General features: G+C 65.1%; 2 protein-coding genes across 11 annotated transcripts in view; one reads left to right on the plus strand and one right to left on the minus strand.

The window, feature by feature from the left end:
- Window positions 1-894: 894 nt before the first annotated feature.
- On the plus strand, window positions 895-20,376 carry SH2B3 (SH2B adaptor protein 3). Its single transcript, XM_056107217.1, has 8 exons — window positions 895-1,195; window positions 7,164-7,871; window positions 16,381-16,482; window positions 16,561-16,652; window positions 16,739-16,830; window positions 16,906-17,120; window positions 17,191-17,362; window positions 17,458-20,376. The coding sequence occupies exons 2-8, from the start codon at window positions 7,191-7,193 to the stop codon at window positions 17,724-17,726; spliced, it is 1,623 nt and encodes a 540-aa protein (XP_055963192.1). The 5' UTR covers window positions 895-1,195; window positions 7,164-7,190; the 3' UTR covers window positions 17,727-20,376.
- A 396-nt stretch (window positions 20,377-20,772) lies between these two features.
- The window catches only part of ATXN2 (ataxin 2), a 97,784-nt gene continuing 96,960 nt past the window's right edge, over window positions 20,773-21,596 (minus strand). For all 10 annotated transcript variants that reach the window (XM_056107206.1, XM_056107203.1, XM_056107202.1 and 7 more), the window contains one exon: window positions 20,773-21,392. In XM_056107206.1, the coding sequence (XP_055963181.1) occupies window positions 21,364-21,392 (29 nt within the window). In that variant the 3' untranslated portion in view covers window positions 20,773-21,363. The remainder of the gene's footprint in view (window positions 21,393-21,596) is intronic.

A 21,596-nucleotide genomic window follows, 5' to 3' on the forward strand; every position in this document is an offset into this window, starting at 1 on the left:
GCCGACCAACCCCGCGGTGCTCAGCTGGTGAGTCTGGAAACCCCCCCTCCTGGGGAACCCCTTCCTGCGGCTGCCGGGGTGGGGTTCACGCACACCCCAGCAGCAGCGCTTCCCTGAGCGAGGCCCCCACGGAAACTGCTTTATTGCAGGAGTAACTCGTGGAATCCTCCCACCCAGGGGCTCTTAGGATCTCCGGAAGTCAGTGAGGACGGCGGGGTCTGTGCAAGGCTACTAAGCGGGGCCGAGCTGCGCGGCCCCTTGGACGCTGTCTCCCGTCGGGGCAGGAGGAGAGTGGACACTGCTCGGCTCGCCGCGTCCGTGCACTGGCACCGGCAGGCAGGGCTGGGTCCACGCTCCCCACCTCGCGCGAGGACGGCAACCTCGAGGACGCCGCAGAAGGCAAATCAAAGTCGCGCAGCGCGGGAGAGCGCGAGCGCGAGGGCCCGACGGTGCGGGGTCGCGGCCCCCCGGGTGATGATGAAAGCAGCGGTCGCTGTTGCACCGCGCGCGGCCCGGCGAGCGCAGATAAGGCCCGGGAGGAGGGAGCCGGCGGGACGCGCCCCCGGCCCCGCCCCCGCCCGCGCAGGCCCCGCCCCCTCACGCGGAGCCCGGGCGGACGGCCCCGGGCGGGCGTGGCCAACGCGGCCCCGCCTCTCCGCCCGTTCATGCCCTTCTTTAGGCCGCGAGCGAGTGGGCGAGCTGTGGGCGTGGCCCGCGTCGGGGCTCCGCCTCCCTCCGGGCCCGCGTCGGCGGCCGGCTGCCGGGACGCGCTCGGGCGCGGAGCCGCCGGCCGGGTGGGCGGGGCGTCGGGGGCGGGGCCACGCCCGGCCAATCCGGCCCCGGGGCGGGGCTCCGCGGGCTCCGCCCCCGGGATGGCCCCGCCCCCGCCGGCCGCCCGCCCCCGCCGGGCTCGGCTCGCACCGCCGGTTCCGCTTTACATAACGGCGCGGGCCGGCATGGGCTCGGGGCCCCGCGTCCGCCCCGCCGGCCGCCCGCACTGTCGCGGCCCGCGGTGGCCAGGGCGGCGGCCCGGGGGCGCCTCGTCTCGCGACTGTCAAGCGCCGGCGGCGGAAATGAGGCGGCGCCGGCCCTTCGCGGAGCCCGGGCTTCCTGCCTGAGCCGCCGCCGCCGCCGCCGCGGGGCCCGGGCGCGGGGCCACCATGGGCCGGCCGGGCCCCGAGCGCCTCTCCCGCAGGTAAGCGCGGCCGCGCCCCGGCCGGGTCCACGCGCCGCGCCCGCCGGGGCCTCGAAAGTGAAAGTGGCCGGCGGGACGCGGCGCGCGTGGACGCGCCCAGCGCCGCGACGCCCCCGGCCCGCAGCTCCACGTGCGCGCGGCGGGCCGGGCCCCGGCCGGCTCCCGGGGTGCCCCTGGGCCCCGCCCGCGTCTCCCTGGGCAGGTCGCCGTCCCCCGCGGGGTGCTCCGGGGTGCCCCCGCCTCGGGGACGGGCCGCCGCGTCTCGGCCTGGCGGGGCCGGGGGGTCCGCTCGGGCGTCTGTGCCGAGCCCGAGTCCCCGCCCTCGCCCCGCGCCGGGCTTCGGGGTGACGCGGGCTGCATTTGAGGAACCGGGGGCGCCCTCCCCGCCCGCCCCTCTTCTCTCTCCTGGCGTTTCCTCATTCTCCTGTTTCTCTTCCCCATTCCCGGCCGGGATGATGATGTCGGTGCCGAGGTCACCGCCTGCATCTGGCCGCCCCGACCCCCGCCCCGCAGCGCCCGGCCGGTCGCGCAGGGTGGGAGGAAGTGAAATTGGGCTGCGGGAGGGGGCTTCGCCGCCCAGCGCCCGGCAAGGAAGCCCGCCCTGCTCCCGGGGCCTCGACCTGGCCGGCCCCCTGCCCCTCGGGACGGACCCCCCGGCTGCCAGGCTCCTCGGAGCGCCCGCCCCCCGTCCCCAGCTTACGTGCAGTGCCAGGCGCCCGTGGGGCATCGTGCCTGGGTCGCCCCGACCTGACTTCCAGGGCGGAAACAGCTGGAGGGGGTCCCAGCCCTCAGCCGGGAGAGGGGTCAGGGGCCGCGCGGGCCCGCCGGGGTCAGCGGGTGAGAGGCCAGGCCCATGGGGAAGTTGCAGAGTCTCGAAGACGCTTTTCCGAGCCTTTTCCCACAACCCCCTGCGGGAGGGGCCGAGGCCGAACATTCCTCGGACTCGCCGGGTCCGCGCAGGCCAGCGCCGCTGGACTCCGCCAGGGCTGGTGACCAGGAGGGCCGGGCCGCGCACTGCTCTGTGCAGCTCGGGACCGGGCAGGTAATGCCGTGAGCCTCAGTCTCCCCCCAGCTGGTACTCACGGGCTTTGCGGTGTCTGAACCACAGGTGCTGCTGGGGTGGGGGGAGGGGCGGCCCTTGGCATCAGTGGGGGCTGATCGGGACTTCCTGGGCCTTCGGCAGGAGCACGGGGTGGTGCTCCCTGGCCGTGGGGCCTGGCGTGACATAAGCCCCAGCCTCAGTTTCCCCGCTGGTGGGACGGGCCGACCTGCTGGGGGAGGCGGGGAGGCGTGTGAGCGGGTTTGTTGTGGCTGTTGGGCCTCTGGTGTCCCTCCCTGCTCCCCACCCCCCTCCCGGAGCCCCTGCTGGATCCTCTGATAAATGGAACTCCCCAGTCAGATCAGACCCGCAGAGCCACCGGATGGGCTGGCGCTGGGGACCCCGGGGCCCCCGGCTGCGTGTCCCACGCCTCGCCCACATTTGTTCATTCATGCTTTCGCTACTGTTGCCGTGAGAAACGTGGGGTTCTGTCCGTGCTCGAGTTCCCGGTGGCTGCTTGGGCTCTGGTACAATGTCTAGGCTCTGCTGGCCGCTGGCTGTGAGACGGGGGCACAGAACCTCCCCTGCCCGGTGGGTGAGAGGCCCGTGGCTTGGGGGCACGTGGGTAAGCGTGTGAGCTTGGGGGCCGAGTGGGGAGGCCTGGCGTGGGGCCGGGGCCGGAGCTGTGGGTGCTGGACCGGTGCTGGCCGCGTGACCGTGGGCATGTCCCCTCTCCTCTTTGACTTGGGTCATCTCGTCTCTGACCTGGGCACACAGGTGCCAGGGTGCCAGGCCTGCCTGCACTCATGTGCCTGGTGATGGGTGGCCGCCTTCAGTGCCCAGGAGGACATGGTACTTATTTGCCAGGTTTCCTGGGAAGAAAAAAAAATGGTCCCTGGGTTGGTGGGGGTGGGGGCTCAACACCCTTGTCCCTTGTCTGGCTCGAAGAGGAAGCGGCTCCCCTCTGGCCCCAGCGGGGGGCCCAGGCTACTTGTTCCCAGCTCCCCCCTCCCTGAGGAAACTGAGGCGGGCAGCCTGCCCAGGGGAAGTGACTCAGCCGGGGTCACTCGCTGAGTCAGGCCTAATTGGACCCAGGAGCCCTGCGCCCTAAGTCCCGCGCTTCCGGGGGCCTGATGCTCCCAGGGGACGGGCTGTCTGCGGCTGCAGCTGGACACACGCTCCCACGCGCCGGAACCTGGGGGACCCCAGCACCCCAGCAGGACCAGGGCCGTGTCCCCCGGAAAGCAGGTCCCTGTGGCGGCCGCCCCGCCTCCCCCCCGCCGGAAACGGCGAGCAGATGGCTGTAAGAACTTTCCTCCCACGCCACCCTGTCAGGGGTCGGCCAGTGGGGCCGCCTGCAGGCTTCCTCGGGAGCCCCTGGGGGCCGGCCCGGATGTGGGCCCCTCCCTGGCCGGCCAGAGCCTGCCCCTGCCCCCAAGTGCCCCTGCTCCCAGGGAACTGACTCAGGCGCTGATGGGGCCGTGGGGATGTGCGCAGGGGCAGAAGTGGGGGCTGTGGACCAGGGTCCGGCCTGGGCATCCCGCAGGAGGGGCCAGTTAGGGGAGGTGTGGGGGCGTGGGACTTGGGTGCAGCCCCCCCCCACCCCGCTCCCGCTCCCCGAAGCGGCATGGGCCGGGCCGGGTCGGGGTCCCGAGCTGTCCCCCCAGGGCCCTGAAGGAGGGAGTGAGTCGCGTGCTGGCCGGGGCCTTTCTGCCTCCAGAGCTGTGTGGGCGGGGGCAGCAGAGGCAGCTTCCTGTGCTGGTGGCTGATAGATGTCCCTGCGCTGCCCCCCCCTCCCGCAGGGCCACACTGGTCACTGACCCTGCCTGCTGGCCGCCCTCCCCCAGGGCTCATCCCACAGTGCCTCTGGGGCCCCCCACGCCGGGCCTTCCCAGTGTGTGAGGGCAGTGGGGGGTGTGCCTGAACCCCTCCCCCCCTTCCTTGAGTGGGGGGTGGTCAGCATTTCTGGAGTTGTCAGCCCTGCAGGTGGGAAAGACAAATTCTCCCAGTGGTCAGAGTAAGCCGGAGGCCACCCTGGTGGTGGAAACTTCCTGCCCAGGCAGCTGCTGGTGGGGGGGGGGGGGGCCCTGCACCTTCCCCCCACCTCCCTGTGTCTGGGCAGGTGGCAGCCCCGGACTGTTGCTCACCACTCTGCCCCCATCGTGGGGGTCTTGGGTAACAGGGTCCCAGGAAGGGGCTGCAGCCTCAAGTCACCCAGTGGGTCACCCTCCGAGGCCCCAGTGAGTTGGGGGACCCAGTAGGGACGTGAGCTGAAGCCACTTGGAGTAGGTGGGGTAAGCCCTGCTTTTCCAGAGTCCTGATGGGTTGGGGGCGCATTTACAGAGCCCTCGGCCTCCCCTGCCAGGCCCTGGCTCGGCTTGGGGGGCTCTTGGTCCTCACATGCTCCTGCAGGGAACAGATGTCCTCCACCCCCCCCCCCGCCAAGCCATCACCCCCCCCCCCCAGCATGGGTGTCTGGGCTGCCAGGTGGTGGTGACTGCCCTGAGCCCTGGCTGTGCTCCTGCTGGCCAGTCCAGGGGCCAGCGCCTGTGTGGCAGGAAGCATCCCGCACTGCCCCACTGCTGGATGCTGCGGGACGGGCCTGTGCTCAGAGTGGAGCCCCCTGTTCTGTGTCAAGACCGGGGTGGGAGCTGCTCCCCCGGGCTAGTCTAACGGTCATGGGGGTCTTGGACCCCACGGCCTTTCCTATGATCACATAATGGTCCCCCCAAACCCATTACTGCAGAGCCCACTCTTCCCCTCACTGGCTCTGTGGCCTCGGAAAGGCCGTGCCTCAGTGTTCCCATCTATACAGTGGGCTTGTCGCTGGCCCACCCTGCCCCCCTCTGGTGGTTGTCGCAGAGCAGGGGCCAGAGCGATACCGCTGGGGGGCGGGCGCTTGCTTGCACGTGCCTGAACAGTGCTCAGTGCCCAACCCCGCATAAGGTCCCCTGAGCACTGCCAGGTGTGCCCCCCCTTCCCCTTCCCAGAAGGCACAGAGTAGGACACTGAGGGCCGTGTGCAGCTGTCACTGACTCGCCTCTGTGTCACTGACTGTCGCTTTGTCTTCACCTCATGGCCGCTTCCCTGACAGCCTGCTGGGGGTGGGGTGCTGGGCGCCGTCAGCCCCTCCTGGACCCTTGGCTCTGCCTGGGCGGCCTCCTCGCGAGGCTCCAGGCAGTGGCCAGGCCTTTGGGGAGGGTTTCCTCTCAGCTCTGGGGTCTTTTTTTAATTTTTTTTTTTTTTTTGCTTTTTGGGTCACACCCGGTGATGCTCAGGGGTTCCTCCTGGCTCTGCACTCAGGAATCACTCCTGGGAATCGAACCCGGGTTGGCCACGTGCAAGGCAGACGCCCTCCCTGCTGTGCTATCACTCCAGCCTCTCAGCTGCTCCGGGGTCTTTCTCGGCTGGGGGAGCTAGTCTGGCAGGGCAGCCAGTTCTCTTGTTGGTGGCCTGGAGAAGGTACGAGGAGGGGGGCTCTCGGCCACTGCCTGGGAGTGATGGACATGGGGGAGGGGGGAGGCACAGTTCAAGGAGGCCCCTGCCAAGATTGGTCTTAACCACCGAGTGGCTGCGAGGGGAGGTGGGCCGAGGGTTTCATGCCCCGACAGGCACATCCAGGAGGTGTGGGGACCCAGCCGGAGGGGACAAGGAGGGTGCTGGCTCCCGCACATCTGTCAGAGCTGTCGGTCCGGTGGGTCCTGGTGTGCTTGTGTTTGGCGTTTGTCGAGCACCTGCTGCATGCATTTGTGGGCAGGGGGTGCAGGGCAGAGCGGGGAGTGGCTCCCGGCGTCCTGGGGACAATTGCTGGCTCTCGAGTGACAGCGGGCGACCGGTGTGGGGTTGGCTCCCGGAGGGTGCCTCTGCAGGGCGGGAGGGGACAGTGAGGGGACAGGACCTGGGTAAGGACAGCGCCAGCCTCAGTGTGGCTGTGGTGTGGACCCGATAGGCTACCCACGGGTGTGGGTTGGACCCTCCCTCCTGCCTGCAGCCGTGTGGAGCCTCGTGGTCGGGGAGGGGTGTCCTGGCCCAGGGGCCTCTTCTCTGCCCCTGGGGTCTCTGCTGTGGTCGCCCCCTGGGTCTGGGGCTGGTCCTGCAGGGCTGCCTGCAGTGAGGCGGTCGTGGAGAAGGGGACTGGGGTGGTGGCAGGGAGACCCCAAGTCAGTTTCCTGGGTCACCTTTCCTGCACCCCTGCAGTCTTCCTCTGAGGGGGACCCTAGGGGGATGCTAGGGGGGGACACTGCCCTGTGTCCTGTGCAAGAGGCCTGAGGGCAGGGAGCCCACTCAGCTGGTAGCTGGCAGGGGCAGCTGGGAGGGGAGTGCGCTGGGCCCGCGGTGCCCGGCACACAGAGGCCGTCTCGAGAGGGTGTTTTCAGCGCAGTGAGTGGGGGCTGGCGAGGAGGGCAGTTGGCCTCTCCCAGGAGAGACCCGGGGTTCAGCACCGTGGACAGCAGAGGTGGGGGGCGCGGCCCGTGCCTGGGCACCCTGTGTCCGGGCATCTATCCGAGTCATTGGTGGGTTTTTATTTGTGGTTCGGGGTGGTACCTAGTGGTGCCCAGGCGATTCCCAGCGCTGCCGTGAGGCTCGCTCCTGGCAGCGTGGGGGCATCTCTCTGGCCCGCGAGTGGCCCCGCGGCAGTTCTCGCATTCGGATGAGGTGGCCCTGTACGACCCCGGGTTAAGCGCGACGAAAGGAAGGCGGAGTGCTTCACCTGGGCACAGGGGACCCGGGCCCCAGATTCCCCTTGGCGGGAGCCTTCCCTCTTCTGGTTCCTCCCCGGTCTGGGTGGGCTGGCACCGCCCAGCCCGTTCCCCCGCCCGTGTCTGCACGTGGAGGTGGGTGCTGTGCCCCGGGGGTCCCCGGCGCGCCTCCGGGGGCCGTTCCTCGCGTCCGCCCGGCGCTCACGCGCGTCTCCCTTGTGTCTTGCAGCCCGGCCGCCCCAGCTCGGTCTCCGCCATGAACGGGCCCAGCCTGCAGCCCGCCTCGGCCTCGCCCGCGCCCGCGGCCCCGCCGGCGGCCCCGTGCCCGCGCGGCTGGAGCGACTTCTGCGAGCTGCACGCGGTGGCCACGGCGCGGGAGCTGGCGCGCCAGTACTGGGCGTTCGCGCGCGCGCACCCGCAGCAGGCGCCGCTGCGCGCCGAGCTGGTGTCGCTGCACTTCGCCGACCTGTTCCAGCGCTACTTCTGCCGCGAGGTGCGCGACGCGCGCCCGCCGCGGGCCCCCGCGCGCGACTACCGGGACACGGGCCGCGAGCCGGGCCCCGCGCGCGGCCTGCCCAAGGCGCGCAGCAGCGAGGAGCTGGCCCCGCCGCGGCCCGCGCCCTGCGCGCTGCAGCACCTGCGCCGCGGCCTGCGCCACCTGTTCCGCCGCCGCTCGGCCGGGGAGCTGCCGCCCGCGGGGGACGCGCCCGACGCCGCGCGGCCCGGCCCGGCGCGCAAGCTCCTGCCCTGGGGCCTGGCGCGGGAGCCGCCGGCCGAGGCGCTCAAGGAGGCGGCGCTGCGCTACAGCCTGGCCGACGAGGCGGCCATGGACAGCGGCGCGCGCTGGCAGCGGGGGCGCCTGGCCCTGCGGCGCGCGGGGGGCCCCGACGCCGCCGCCGCCGCCGAGCGCGTGCTGGAGCTCTTCGACCCGCCCAAGGTAAGCGCGCGGGCCGGGGCGCAGGGGAGCGTGGCGGCGGGGGCTGCGCCGGGAGCGCCGCGGTGGCGGGTTCCTGCGCCCGTGCTTGCTGGCGGGTGGGCTTGGAGGACCCTGTGCGCCGCAGGCCGTCGGGGGCTCGTGGCAGCTCGGCCTGACTGACGTCACTAAGGACCTCTCTCGAAGCCGGCCACGAGGAGTTGGTTTCCAGACCCTGCCGACGCCTGCTTGATGGGGACCCAGGCCGCGGGACTCCAGCCGTGGCTTCGGGTCCCAGCAGTGGTGACCCCGCGTGATGCCCCACCCTGCCCTGGGGGTTACTCTCCGCTGCGCGGAGTCTAGGCGCCCCTTGATGCTGTGTAGCTGGCGTCCAGGGCGCCCTGGAAAGAATGAACCAGTGAGTCGGTGGGAGAGGCAGTCGTGCCTCCTCGGGGCAAGCCCAGGGCCTGGTTTGGTGGTGCGGTTGGGGCTGGCAGAGTCAGGTCTGTGCGGGAACGCGCCCCAAGCCTGAGTGTCCCCCAGCCCCAGGGGCCTTCCTGCACCTCCGTGTCACCTGCCCCTACATGCACACACACACACACCCAGCTCTGGCTCCCTGGTCGCGCTTCCCGCAACTGAGTGATGAGGTGTGTGCCGGCGCATGGCAGTACCCGGTGTCCTGCTGTGTAGACAGCTGTTTCCCCAGGTCTCGGCTCGTGTGGCTCTGGGCTGGCGTTAGGCGATGTGCCAATGGGAGGGGGCTCCTGGCCCGAGGTGTGGCCCAGAGCGGTCGCGTGCGTGTGCCCCTGCTGCAGCCAGGGGTCTTGTGGATGGCCCTGTTGTGGGTGCGGCCCGCGCTCTCCCTGATGCCCGTGTGTTTCAGTCCCTGGCACTGTTTATTTGCCTTGGAAGTGACTATGGTGACGGGGCAGTTACTTTGGTTCCGTTGTCAGCCCTATTGATCTGTAAGAGACCTCGGGCGGCGGGCCACTCTGCACCTCTGCGTCAGAAATAATTGCTCTTGCTCTGGGTTTCCCTTTGTTTCACTCCGGGGAGTCTATTCCTTAACACAGGTGCTTTACTTAATTTCACTTCATTTATGACTCTTTTGGTTTGGGGCCAGATCTGGCTGTACTCAGGGCTTCCTCCTGGCTCTGCACTCGGGGATCACTCCTGGCGATGCAAGGCCAGCGCCTTACCGGCTGGACTGTCCCTTTGGCCTAGGTCCTTCGTTTTCCTGAAGCTGTTCCTTTCCCATGGGGTTAGTGTTTTGGAGGTCTGAATTGAAGAGACTTGCATCCGCCCAGGGTCCTGAGGCCTTTCCTGCTGGTTTTGCTGAGGTCAGCTGCCCTGTGGTGTGAGGCGGGTCACGGTCATGCTATGCCCGACGCCCCCCTCAGCCTGCAGCCCGCTGTTGCCTGAGCCCGGGTCCTGCCTCGGTGCGGCCCCAAGACAGTTCCCTGAGTGATTTGGGGGATGCACAGGCCTGTCCACAGAGCCCTGACCTCTGATCCTGCACTTCCAACTGAGGAGAGAGGGTAGGTCATTGCCCAAAGCTCAAAGAGGCTTGAGGGGTAGGGAGGGGGCAGGGCAGCTGGCCAGGACTCACAGGCCCCGGGGGGCGGGGGAGGTGGTCCCAGTGCTGCTGGGACCTGGCAGTGTGACCCCAGGCCAGCATTGCCCCCAGGAACTGCAGCCTGCTCACATCACCCGCCTCACACCACAGGGCAGCCTGTGAGGGGGCGTGTGGGGCCCAGAGAGAGAATACAGAGGGTCGGGCACTTACCTCATACGTATCTGACCGGGGTTTGATCCCTGGCACCCCTATGGTACCCTGAGCCTGCTGGGACTGATCCTTGAGTGCAGAGCCAGGAGTTACCCCTGAGCACCAGCAGGGGAGAGAGCAGGGCTAAGCCAAGAGTGGATACAGGGAGCTACTCAGTCCCGGGGTCAGCAGAGCCCGGGGCCAGCCGCTGGGGGACACACTGAGGATGGGAGACATCTGAGCCGGGCGTCTTGGGGCGCCGCTGGCTGTGCAAGGTCAGCTTCTGTTGGCCTTGGCGGGACGGTGGAGTTTGTGTGAGGAGGCCTGGCCCCAGCTGGGCTGCCTGGTCTGGCATGGGGCCGGGTGAGGGATTCTTCTAGAAGCCACAGGTCCGCCTGTGGCAGATCCCTTGCTGGCCTGGTGCCCGCGCGCTCCAGGCCTTCTGCACGCAGCGGGGGAGACTCCTGCAGGGCCGTGGGTCGCCAGTGTTTCTGCAGGGATCCAGGATCTGTCCAGAACTCTGGTTTGTCTGAGGCTGCTTGCTGAGATGGGGTCCAGGCACCCCGCAGAGGGGCTGTAGCAGTCATCAGGGTGTGCCCGCCCCCACTGCACAGACAGGAAAACTCTGGCTAGCGCTGCCACTGGCCAGGGCCAGGTGCGGGGGGGGGGCCTCCCCCAGACTGTGTGAGCCAGGGTGGACCCTCTCCCCATCCGCGTGGCATCTGCTCCCCAATGGGGTTCGCCTCAGCCCTAAGCCCCCCAGGAAAGGCCAGGCTGGGGACGCCCTGGAGGGCAGCGGGGTGCACTGCCCCCTCTGCGCCTTCTGAGCCTGACCCCCTGGACACAGTGTCATCTGTCAGTGGGGGTGAGGGAGGGTGGTCCCTCCCAGCAGCCAGGCCCCTGCTTGGGCCGCTCAGGGAATCCCAGTGAGGACCGTGACCGACCCCCGCTGGTACGGTGCCCACCTGCTCGCTGCAGCTCCCTGTTCACAGGCACCTGAGGGGGGCAGGGATGCGGGAGCCAGTGTGGGGAGAGGAAGCATATGGTGCGGACATTCCAGAGTGCCCTCTGCCTCAGTTTCCCCTTACGAGCCCAGCAGGATTTGGCACTCCCGTCCCGTGCAGAAGGACTTTGGCGCTTCCGCCTCAGCTCCTGGCCTCTGCAGTTTCCGGTCCCGTGGGAGGGCTTCCCAGTGCTCCCCTGCAGCCGGCCCCTGGGGCTTGGTGAGGCCTCCCAGGCAGGGCGCCACCTGCCCCACGGCGCCCTGCGGGTGACGTCAGGGTGTAGGGTCCGGGAGTGGAGGGGTCGTGTCTGCTGTTGGTGTGGGAGTGGGCCTGTGCTGGGCAGGGGCTGCGCCGGGGCAGGGGAGGCGGCACACGGCCAGTTAGGGGCACCCCCACCCCTGCCGCCGCGCCGCGAAGGGAAAAGGAAACCAGATGTTCAGGGCCAGGCCGCTGGGGCAGCTTCCTCCCAGGGCAGAGGGGCAGCTTGGCTTCCTCTGGGGGCCACACCCCGTCTCCTGCCTTCCCTCTGAGCTGGGGATGCAGTCCCTTCCTTGGGAGGCTGGTGCCGGGACCCCAATGCTCCCACGTGACAGTTGGCAGTATGTGGGGCCCAGTGGGCCCTGATCTGGAACCTTCTGGAACCAGGCTCCTTGTTCCCTGTGCTGGCCATGTCGCATGGTTCTGGTCTTTCAGTGAACAGCTTTGGGTGCAGCTTAGAGCAGGCTTGAGTCACTCCTGGCTGCTGGGGGGCCGTGTGGGGCCAGGATGGACCTGTGCCCTGGCTGCCTGCCCAGCCCTGTTTGGACCCTCTTGCCCCCTCAGCTGCCCCTCACAGCCCTCCTGGGACCCCTCCACGTGCCAGGTGCTGCCGTAGGTGCTGGACTCGCGGGGCATCTTTGGACGGAGCCCGGCCTTGCGGCTGCGGTGCCTGCAAATGTTCTGGGACGCTTGGCCCCTCAGCAGGCCCTGCGTGTCTCCGGTTCCCAAGCGTGTGCCAAGAACCCGCTCTCACCCAGGGCTGACTCCTGCGGGCTGGGGGACCCTCTGGGGAAGGGCATTGTCTGTATTGCCCTGCGGTCGGTGGTGTTGGGATGTCTGTTGCCCAGTGGTCATGTTGGGGTGTATCGCCCTGCGGTGATATTGGGGTGTGTTGCTTTGCGGTGGTGTTGGGGTGTACCTCCCTGTGGTGGTGTTGGAGTGTATCACCCTGCGGTGTGTTGGGGTGTATCGCCCTGCGGTGGTGTTGGGGTCTGTCTTGGTGCCGTCTCAGCCCATTTCCTCTGGCCACCCTTGCAACAGTGTGACAGGTCCCGTTTGTTGGCCACTCCGCATTGGGGCTGGACAGTGCTGGGACCCACCCAGGTGCTGTGGGGAGCTCGTGCTGCAGCCTGACCATTTCCCTGTTAGAACGGTTCGAGGGCGCAGAGAAACCCTACAAGGGTGAGAGTCCTTCTGGGCTCGATCCCGGCACCTCAGGGCATCCCCATGCACCTCGGGGTGTGGCCCTCGCCTCAGTGGCTGGAGCGCGTGCTGGATCCGAGCCCAGCGCCGCAAAACGAAGGCGTTTCCCGAGTTGCGGTTTGCACGCCGCCTCTGTCCCACTCTGCCTTGGCTGCGCCGCCTTGGGCTTTCCCAGCCTGGGGTTGGAGAATTGATGGGCCTCTTCCAGTTTGTCTGGGTTTTATTTTTCCCTTTGCGTGGGCGTTCTACCTGGTGGTGCTCAGAAGTCCCTGTGGTGTTTGGGGGTCGAACCTGCCCCCCAGAAGCCCAAAGCTGCGGAGCACGAGCAGCCCTCACCATCCCGGTCCCTGGCATCTGCTGCCTTTGTTCTGGGCGCTTGTGGCATTTCCTGTTTGATGTCAAGAGTCTGCCGAGGCTCTCTAGTGCTCTGACGGGCCGTGCGGCAGGGTATCCCCCGCTGTGCAGCGGGACTGGGACTTCCTGGGCCCACAGAATGCCCTGTCTGCAGAGCAGGGCCGGGGTGGTGCTGGACGTGGGCACTCGGCCACCTCTGTGTCCCCGCAGCCCGGCCAGGCTCTCTCCGGCGGGGCGACTGCGGGTTCCGCACTCCCAGCTGCTTACTCCCCCGTCTCGGGAGGCGTCGAGAGGCGCCTGACTGGTTGTGGGGCATCTCTGTGGGGGTCTGAGAGGGCCTTTGTGTCCCCTCATGTGGCTCTGTGGGGGCCTCTGTCCCTCGGAGGGACACAGTGACACGTGGGCTTTGGGTGGCCCCAGCCCATCTGTCCCTTTCACAGGAGTCTCGGGGCTGAGGACGCCGGCCCCGAGGGAGGCGACTCTTGGCACGGGGTGCCCTCCGTGGGCCCGTCTCTGGGGAGACCCAAGACACGGGTGGGGCAGCTGATTCACGCGTGGCACTCACCTTTCTGCCCTCAGAGGGGCAGGGAAACGGGCGTCTCTCCTCCTTGCTCCGGCCGGGGGGCTGCGGCGCTGTTCCGTCTCTGGCTCCCCCCCAGCAGAGCTCGCCCACCCCACGCTGCCCGCCCGGCCGTCCACCCAGTGCTGGGCCCCAGCTGGAAGCCCGCTCGCCTACCCGCCCCCCAGGAACTGGCTGTCAGAAGGGGGGGGGCAACAGCGCGCCCGGAAACTGTGGTCTGGCCTGATAAGCTGGGCGGGGGGGGGGGGGGGAGGCCATCGGGCCGGCCGCCACCGCCACCTCTGACCTCGGCCTTGCAGCATTCCCGCCCCCCCCAGAAGCTTCCGCCCCTGCTGGCCCTGGAACCTGTGTTCCAGTCCCTGCTGGAGCGCCAGCCCCCAGTCCCCAGGACATACTCCGGGCCGGCGGGGAGCAGACGCTGCAGGGTGACCCCAGTTCCATGCCTCACGCTCTACGGCTCCATCTTGCAACCCAGTGCTAGCGCCAGCCCCCCTCGCCCCCACATTGGGGACATCGTCGGCCTCTCCTGGTTGACCTTTTCCCCCGTGGTCCCCACGCGCCCACTGCTCGCTCCTTGGTGCTCTTCTCCGCAACAGTCAGGTGCTCACAAGGGGGTCATTTCTAGCCACAGATGACTCCGCCTCGCTCAGGCCCGTGTTCCTGCCACACTGGCCTGTGCCCCCGCGCAGAGTGGAGGGAGGTCGCGGTGCTGTGTTGGTGGGCAGGAGTGGGGAGATTGTGGTTTGGGGGCCTCACCCCCACCCCCTCCCCTTCCCTGCAGAGCTCAGTCACCGTGGCCACAGCCCCAGAGAGGTAGAGGCAGGGGCCCCGCTGCAGATGTGGGCAGCCAGCAGGCCAGCCTGATCCCCATGCCCGGCGTGGGGTCCCAAAGTTGGGGGGTGGGACACTGGGGCTCCCGGACTCGCTCTGCTCCTTAGTCTGTGGGACAGGCCGTGGCATTTCCTCCTTACCATGGCCGTGCCTTGTTCTGAGGGGCACCAGAGTCCCCCCCCAGCTCTGCACCCTAGCCTCTGGCTCACTCGGCTCCTCTTCTGGGGAGTTGCACTGCCCAGTGGCCTGATGCTCTGGGTGCCCCCATGGTGTCCCCCCACTTACTCCTGGCAGCACAGGTGTCCTGGGCGCTGCGGGAGTCGCCAGCAAGGACCGGGCACCTGAATTTGCTCTGAGCTCTTGGGTGGCCTCATGTAGAACTCAACCCCGTACACAAGACCGGGGGCGGGGGCGGGGGCGTGTGGGTGCAGGGGCTTGTGGCGCTGGCCGCGGAGATGCCCGGAGGGTATCCATGTGGCTGGCATGTGACTGGCACCTAGATCAGGTCACTGCAGGAGGAATTGCATTGGCAGTCCATTGTCTTCCGGCACTCCCTCTGCTGTTGTTGAGGCGGGTGGGGAGGGGGGAGCAGGGAGGTGGGGGAGCGGGAACCCCGGAGGCCAAAAATCCCTGTAGAAGATTGTTTCTTTCATGGGTGAAAGAAACAGTCCCTTTGGGGACAGGGTCGCTGTGGGGGCCTGTGCTCAACACTTGAGTGCTGGGGTGACTGGTGCTTGATATGTGGGGACAGCATGTAGGTCTGCTGCCTTTGGATGTCGGTGACGCTCTGGAGTGCACTTCCTTCAAGCTCCCCGCTTTGGGGGCAGCTGGGCAAGGGCCGCACAGCCCTGTGACTTCTCACCCTGCCTGTCCCACTGGGATCGTGAGGGGACAGGCCGCAGCACCCCGAGAGCGGCAGGTGGAGGCAGGGTGAGGTCTGGGAAGCCCCTGCCCTCCCCACTGTAACTGCCCCTCCTGGCGTGGCTGCATGATGGACTACCCCGCCGGCTGGCAGATGCTCAGGTGGGGACAGCAGGACCCCCACCCCACCCCAGCACCAAGCCGTCAGCTGGCCTCAGACTACTTACCCACAGACCGTCACATGTCACCTCAGCAGCCCTGGACAGTGGGTCTCGGGCTGCTAAGGCAGAAGGCCCGGACGCCGCTGGCCGTGTGCAGCAGGTCCCCAGGGAGGGGTGGGCAGCCTGCCTGTGTCTTCGGTCTTCCTAGAGGTTAGAAGGAAGTGGGTGACTGCCCTTGGCATCGCTGTTCGGGTGCCGGCACGAGCCCCGTGATGGAAGCTGTAGGATGTGGGTGCCACAGAACCTTGGCACGCCCGAGAGGCTTGGAGATGGGAGCTGGCACCCAGCCCAGGGTGTGGCGTGCCGCGCTCTGCCACGGTGCCGCTGGTGTGGGCAGGGCAGCAGGAGTCAGGACCTGGGTGGCACAGGCCATCTGCCTGCCAGCTCAGCAGTTCCCCAGCGCTGGGCTTGGCACGGAGCGCCCCACACTCAGAGCGAAACCAGCGGCTTTCTCGGTTAATCTCAGCACTCACACTGGCCGGGGCCAGAGCGGAACTGAAAGGGAGCCTGGCCCACTTCCTCCCGGGGACCCTGAGGGCCCGGAGCCAACGGGCTGGGCAGTGCCTACTGCAGAGCAGGGGAAGGGAGGGGACGGGGGCGGTGAGCTTCGAGTGCACCCATTTTGCGGACAGGAGACCGGCTGCTGGAAACTCGGACTGGCCCTGCCCCCTGGGGGTGCTGGCACAATACCCAGATCCACAGTACCCATGTCTCCCCACCTTTCTGAGGCGCCCGGGCTCTTAACGCCTGTCCCCTGGTCCAGGCCCCTGTGAGACCCGCTTACCGGTGAGGTCAGACATTCTGGCTGGTGCTGGTCACGGCTGTAGCCACCGGGGAACTGACGTCACTGCCTGAGACAGTGGCGGCCGTATCCACACCAGGGCAGGGTCCCAGTTTGACCAGTTATCCTGCCCAGCTGCCCCAGCTGCTCTCGTGGGCGGGGAGGGTGTTGCCCCGTGTCCAGGTGTCCAGAGCACGGGCACCCGTGTGGCATGGGGGATGACTCCCGCTGCCTCTGGCACGGAAGACAAAGATTGGAACCCCTCCAAACCAGGAGTGCCCTGCCTCCCTCTCCCCTCCCCACCCCAGGCTGGCTCCTCCCGCCTCCCTGCCCCTCCCTGGAAGCAACCATGGGGTGTCTGACGATCACAGATGAGATATCTGTCTGGAAGCGTGGGGGAGTCGTGGTGGCTCCAGTGTGTCCCTCCCTGCTCCCTTGCAGAAGGAGCTCTGGCTGGCAAAGGATAGGGGCCCTCTGGCCGGCCTCCTCCTCCAGGCGCAGGATTTGAGTGTCTTATTTGGAAGGCTGCGTGGGAGATGCGGGCTGCGGCAGCCTGACGGGCTCTGACACCATGGCTTGGTGGGGGAGGGGGACCCGCCGTAGACCCTCCCTGGGTTCGAGTGCTGAGCACAGGTGGCTGCCAGCACCTGCACTGCAGCCTTCTCGCTCCCCCAGAGCTCCAAGCCCAGGATCCAGGCGGCCTGCTCCAGCATCCAGGAAGTCCGCCGCTGCACGCGCCTCGAGATGCCCGACAACCTCTACACCTTTGTGCTGAAGGTGAGCACTGTGGCTCCCCGCACCCCCGGGCCAGCACATGCAACTCGGGGGTCCACACATCCCTTTGCTTCCCGCCAGGTCAGAGACCGGACGGACATCATCTTTGAGGTGGGGGACGAGCAGCAGCTGAATTCGTGGATGGCTGAGCTTCGGGAATGCACAGGCCAAGGGTGAGGCGCGGGCCCGGGCCCCAGCCCCGGCCCCGGCAGCTTTCTCCCGGCCCCGGCCAGCCTTCAGCTTCACCTCTTCCCTGCAGGCCGGAGAGCGCCGATGCAGAGACGCAGCCCACAGCCCCGGAGCTCGGCCCGGCTAGTTCCCCCGGGGGCAGCACGGACTCCCTGAACCAAGGTGCGTGGGGCTAGCCTCCGTCCCTGGGGGTGTGGCCTAGGACCCGAGACTCAGCAGCCCCCGCCCTCCTCCTAGGCGCCTCTCCTGGGGGGCTCCTGGACCCAGCCTGCCAGAAAACCGAGCACTTCCTGGCCTGCTACCCCTGGTTCCACGGCCCCATCTCCCGCGTGAAGGCGGCCCAGCTGGTCCAGCTGCAGGGCCCCGACGCGCACGGCGTGTTCCTGGTGCGGCAGAGCGAAACGCGGCGAGGGGAGTACGTGCTCACCTTCAACTTCCAGGGCATCGCCAAGGTAGGGCCGCGCCCCGCCCCGCGCCCCGCGCCCACCGGCCGGGCCTGAGCCGCGTCTCCTGTCCCCGCAGCACCTGCGCCTGTCCCTGACGGAGCGTGGCCAGTGCCGGGTGCAGCACCTGCACTTCCCCTCGGTCGTGGCCATGCTGCGCCACTTCCAGAGCTCCCCCATCCCCCTTGAGTGCGGCGGCGCCTGCGACGTCCGGCTGTCCAGCTACGTGGTGGTCGTCTCACAGCCTGCAGGTGCGATCCCGGCAAACCAATCCAAGAGGAGGCTGGGGGCGCAGGGCAGAGGGTGACGCCGTGTCCCCCACGACGTGTCTGTCCCTTGTCCCCAGGTTCCTGCAGCACCGTCCTGTTCCCCTTCTCCCTCTCGCGCTGGGACTCGGAGCTGGGCCTGCCCCACCTCGGCGCCGAGACTCCGCCCGGCCGCGCCTCCCCCCCAGAGCAGATCTTCCACCTGGTGCCTTCGCCCGAGGAACTGGCCCACAGCCTGCGGCACCTGGAGCCCGAGCCTGCCGGCCGCGCCCGGGACTCCGACTACGAGATGGACTCCCCGTCCCGGAGCCACCTGCGGGCCATCGACAACCAGTACACGCCCCTCTGAGGGCCTCCGCTGCCCAGCGAGGGACCTGAGAATGTAACTTTCCTTCCTTCCTTCCAGAGAGAGATGGAGGAACACTGGGAACTGCCCGGCCAGTCTGGAGGCGCCCCTGTTGGGCCTGTTGAAGGGCCTCCTATCCGTGCCCCCCGCCCTGGCTCCTATTGTTTACAGAGGTAGTTTTGGTTCGCAGCTCCCGCTGGCGCCTGCCTGGGTCCCTGGGAGCAGAGCCGGCAGTGGAGACGCGTTTTCCTTTTCACTGACGCCGTCACAGCTAAGGACAGACTCTCTACTGGGGGCAGGGGGTGGGGCAATCAGGAAGCCCCAAAACACTAACAAGCCTGGATTCTCCCGGTTTCCCACTGTAGCGTAAGCTCATGAGGCTGGCCACCGGGAGACGCCTGTCCCGCGTCCACTCCCAGCTAGGACCATGCTCTGGTCAAAAACATTTTAAACATTTTACCTCAGATTAACTTTTTAAAAGGATTCAGGTTTCAAAACTAAACCATTGCTTCTCCTCGTACTGTTGAACTAATTGCCCCCCCCCCCCCCCCCCCGCAGCGTGTGGCATCCAAGACAGCTGTGCAGACCCTACCTGACTAGCCCCACTCCCCTTGTCCCAACACAGTCCGTGTGGCCCCACCAGGGGCAGTCGGGCCCACCCTGGTGCCTTACGAACAGAGTCTGATCTTGCTTGACAGCAGCGTTCTGACAAGAGTGTAACTAAGGGACGAGATGAGATGTGCGGCCGGAGAAGAAGCTTCTTTGGGCCTCCCTGGTAAACCTTTGAACAGGGCTGGTGCGGACGCCTACGAGCGTCTGCGTCGATCACACAGTAGGTTGGAGGCTCTGGGAATCGACCACAGCCAAAGAGAACCCCCTTTACTAGCCCACAATTGGGGTCCTGTTGCAGCTGGCCACTGCTCTGTTGGAGGAACCTATGTGCTGCGGGGGGCACAACCTCCGTCCCCGCCATCCAGGCGCCCGGCAGTGAAGTCTCCATGTATACTCGCAATTCAGAGCAGTTGGCTCCTGAAACTTCAGGGAGGAGGTTGAGAAACAAGGGGTGCAGTGACAAGAGCGACTCTCACGACCCAGCTGGCAGCCTCACTGTAGTGGCTTCTAGGAAACTGGGCGTTCTGCGCAGCTAACCATTGATACCACATCACTCACAGACTGAAACCTGGCGCACTGCCTTACGGGGGCGAGGGTTCGCGCTTTCCCTTCACCAGCCATTCTGTGTGCTCCGCGAGGTCAGTCTCACAGAATTTTCTGAGAGAGCTTTTGGAGGAGGGGGCAAGTGGCCACCTCCTCACCACTTCCAGCCTTCAACGTGGCTGACCGATGTTCAGTCCCTGCCACCGCATAGGGTTCCCCACGCACCACTGGGTGTGGCCCAAAAACGTAACAGAAAGCCCCCAAGAGTCTGTTTAGGTTCGAGAGCAGAGCCAGCCCTGAGCTGAACGCGCAGTCCATTCTTAAGGGTGTGCTGTCCTACCCCTCGAGAGATCGCCTGGGACGTTTGTCCCCACACGTCACGCAGATTTCTCTAGGCCACGAATGCTGATATCAGCATGCGAGCTCGAGCATGTGCGTCCCTTGCATGTGGCTGACTGGGCTGGCATCCCTAAGCTCCTCAGCCCCTGAACTTGAGAGAGCACATTTGCCAAGGCCAACCGGGCAGTCAAGTGAGTCTGCTTCCTCCCAGCCAAGGGTCCGCCTTTCCTGGGGCTTCTTAATATTCGGTTAGCAGGTAGTGGCGAGTGGCCACAGAGCCAGGCACAGTCAAGTAGCAGGTGCGACCCACTATCTACGGAGTGCCACTGCAGGCTTGGAGCACCGGAAGTCACTGTTTCACAGTTCAAATACATTCCAACAGAAAGTGTGGCCTGAGAAGCGACACTAACTTTTCTGCTAGAGCAGCTGGAGGGAGCTTTGGGACCTGTGTGTGCTGCCCTCACGGGTAGGGACCAAGGTGGCAAGCTACCTTGTCTGGATGCCAGTGCCACTGACTCCAGCTTAAGAAGAGCTCGAGCACTCCCAGCACCGTCACTTCCTTTGTCTGACTTTAATGAACTTTCATAAACTAACAGTCACCAGCACCAAAGAATCAAGTCAACAGAATTAAGTCAACTAACCTGCCTTGAATTTGAGACCAGCAATCCATATTGCTTTATCTGGTGTGATCTTCTGCCTTTGATCATTTCTGGACCATGTAGGACAAGGGAATAGCAATTGTTAAGATCTTGGGCCAGAGAACACTATTTTACATAGATAGCAGTTCCTTTATATATAAATCAAGGCCTTGAATTCTTATGGGTTGCCTGAGCGTCCTTCATGCTTTATTCAGGGTGCAGTTTCCTATCGCAAACATCATGTAAGCTGTAACATTCCTCACAGGCTAGAGGAACTTGGTGGTCTAGTACATGCTGCCTCTTTCTAAGGATACATCTGACATCTAATGTGTCATAGAAGCACATTACAATGACAACACGGAAGGCGGATCCATCTTGTATTATATCCTTATAGGCAGAAGGCATTTTGCAAATTTTATGTATTGTTTATGTACTGTACAAGTAACTTATTCTTGAACAATGCAAATTTTGCTATAATGTACAAATTGCTACATGTGAATTAAAAGTTTTCAGACTCTTGATTTGTTACCGCAGTATTTGAAGGTCCCACCTACAACTATGATCTTTGCAGAAACCTTGACAGAAAGCCCTTCCTCCTCTCACCAACTGGGGACATTGAGCCTGTGGTGATGAACTGCTTTGCATCGGATGTTTAGAAAGAAAATGTCTCCTGCCCCCTACTGGTTACGATAGATGCGAGGAACATTTTAAAGGGAAGCTTACTGACAGGTCAGGCTGAGGGTGTGGAATTTCAGCGTGGCCCAGCTCTGGCCAGCTTCCTCTCCTCCTGAAGCAACCAAAGCTCAAGATGAAGAAAAATCCCTGACACCGGGCACTCTGGCCGTGACATTAAGTTTCCTACAATACAAACAGCGTAAGCTGTTAATTGGATAAACACACACACACTACCTTGGTCGTCAGTTTTTAAAACTTTTTTTATTTTTTAATTTTTTTTAAGTTTTTATTTTATATTATCTACAAAGTAAAAGTTTTTCCCTTAACTTAAAAGTTGAACCACTGTAGACAGTGATCACCTCAAACTTGATTTATAAATAATAAACCGTCAGTTCTTTGACGGGAAGAATTTACTGAACCTTTGTCAAGTTTAGTAAAAGGGTGTTCCAAGTCTTGATTTTTTTTTTTTCTTAGCGGTAATAGCAGCAAGAATCACTCTTGTCATTCTTTTGCTAGCTGACATGTTCATGACTTTTTCAAGGGTCATTAAAAAATAAATAACTTCCAGTTTCGGCAAGCAGAGCTGGGGTACTTGCGGGACTCTGAAACAGCACATGGAATTATGGAACAGCCCACAAGTTCCTAAATACCTCTACTCGGTCCAAATGTCTTCCACTGCAAGTGAACTGTTAGCATTCCTATTGGATGTTACAAGAAACCATATTTTTTAAAAAAAAACCAAATAAATGAAATTCTAGTTTTCTGTGCTTCCAGTTGGTAGAAGCAGAAGGAGGGAGGAGGGAATTTGGCCTTTTGGTTCCTCCAGGGCAGCCTTACAACTGCTGTTGGTGGTGGGCTTGTACTGTAAAAAAGAAAAGTTAATATTTAAACAGAAAACTGGCAACACTGCACACGAGCCTAGTGTCTGCAGCGCATGACTGTCAACTATCCTCGTCTACCTGAACAAGACTCAGAATCTCATTCGTGCCCTCCACCCAGCAGTACCAAAGGGAAGGGGAGAGTGGGTGGGTAGAAACAAACCAGACATAAAACCGTTTCAAATAAA

This window comes from Sorex fumeus, unplaced genomic scaffold, assembly GCF_029834395.1.
Source record: "Sorex fumeus unplaced genomic scaffold, SorFum_2.1 ptg000155l, whole genome shotgun sequence".
Classification (NCBI taxonomy): Eukaryota; Metazoa; Chordata; class Mammalia; order Eulipotyphla; family Soricidae; genus Sorex; species Sorex fumeus.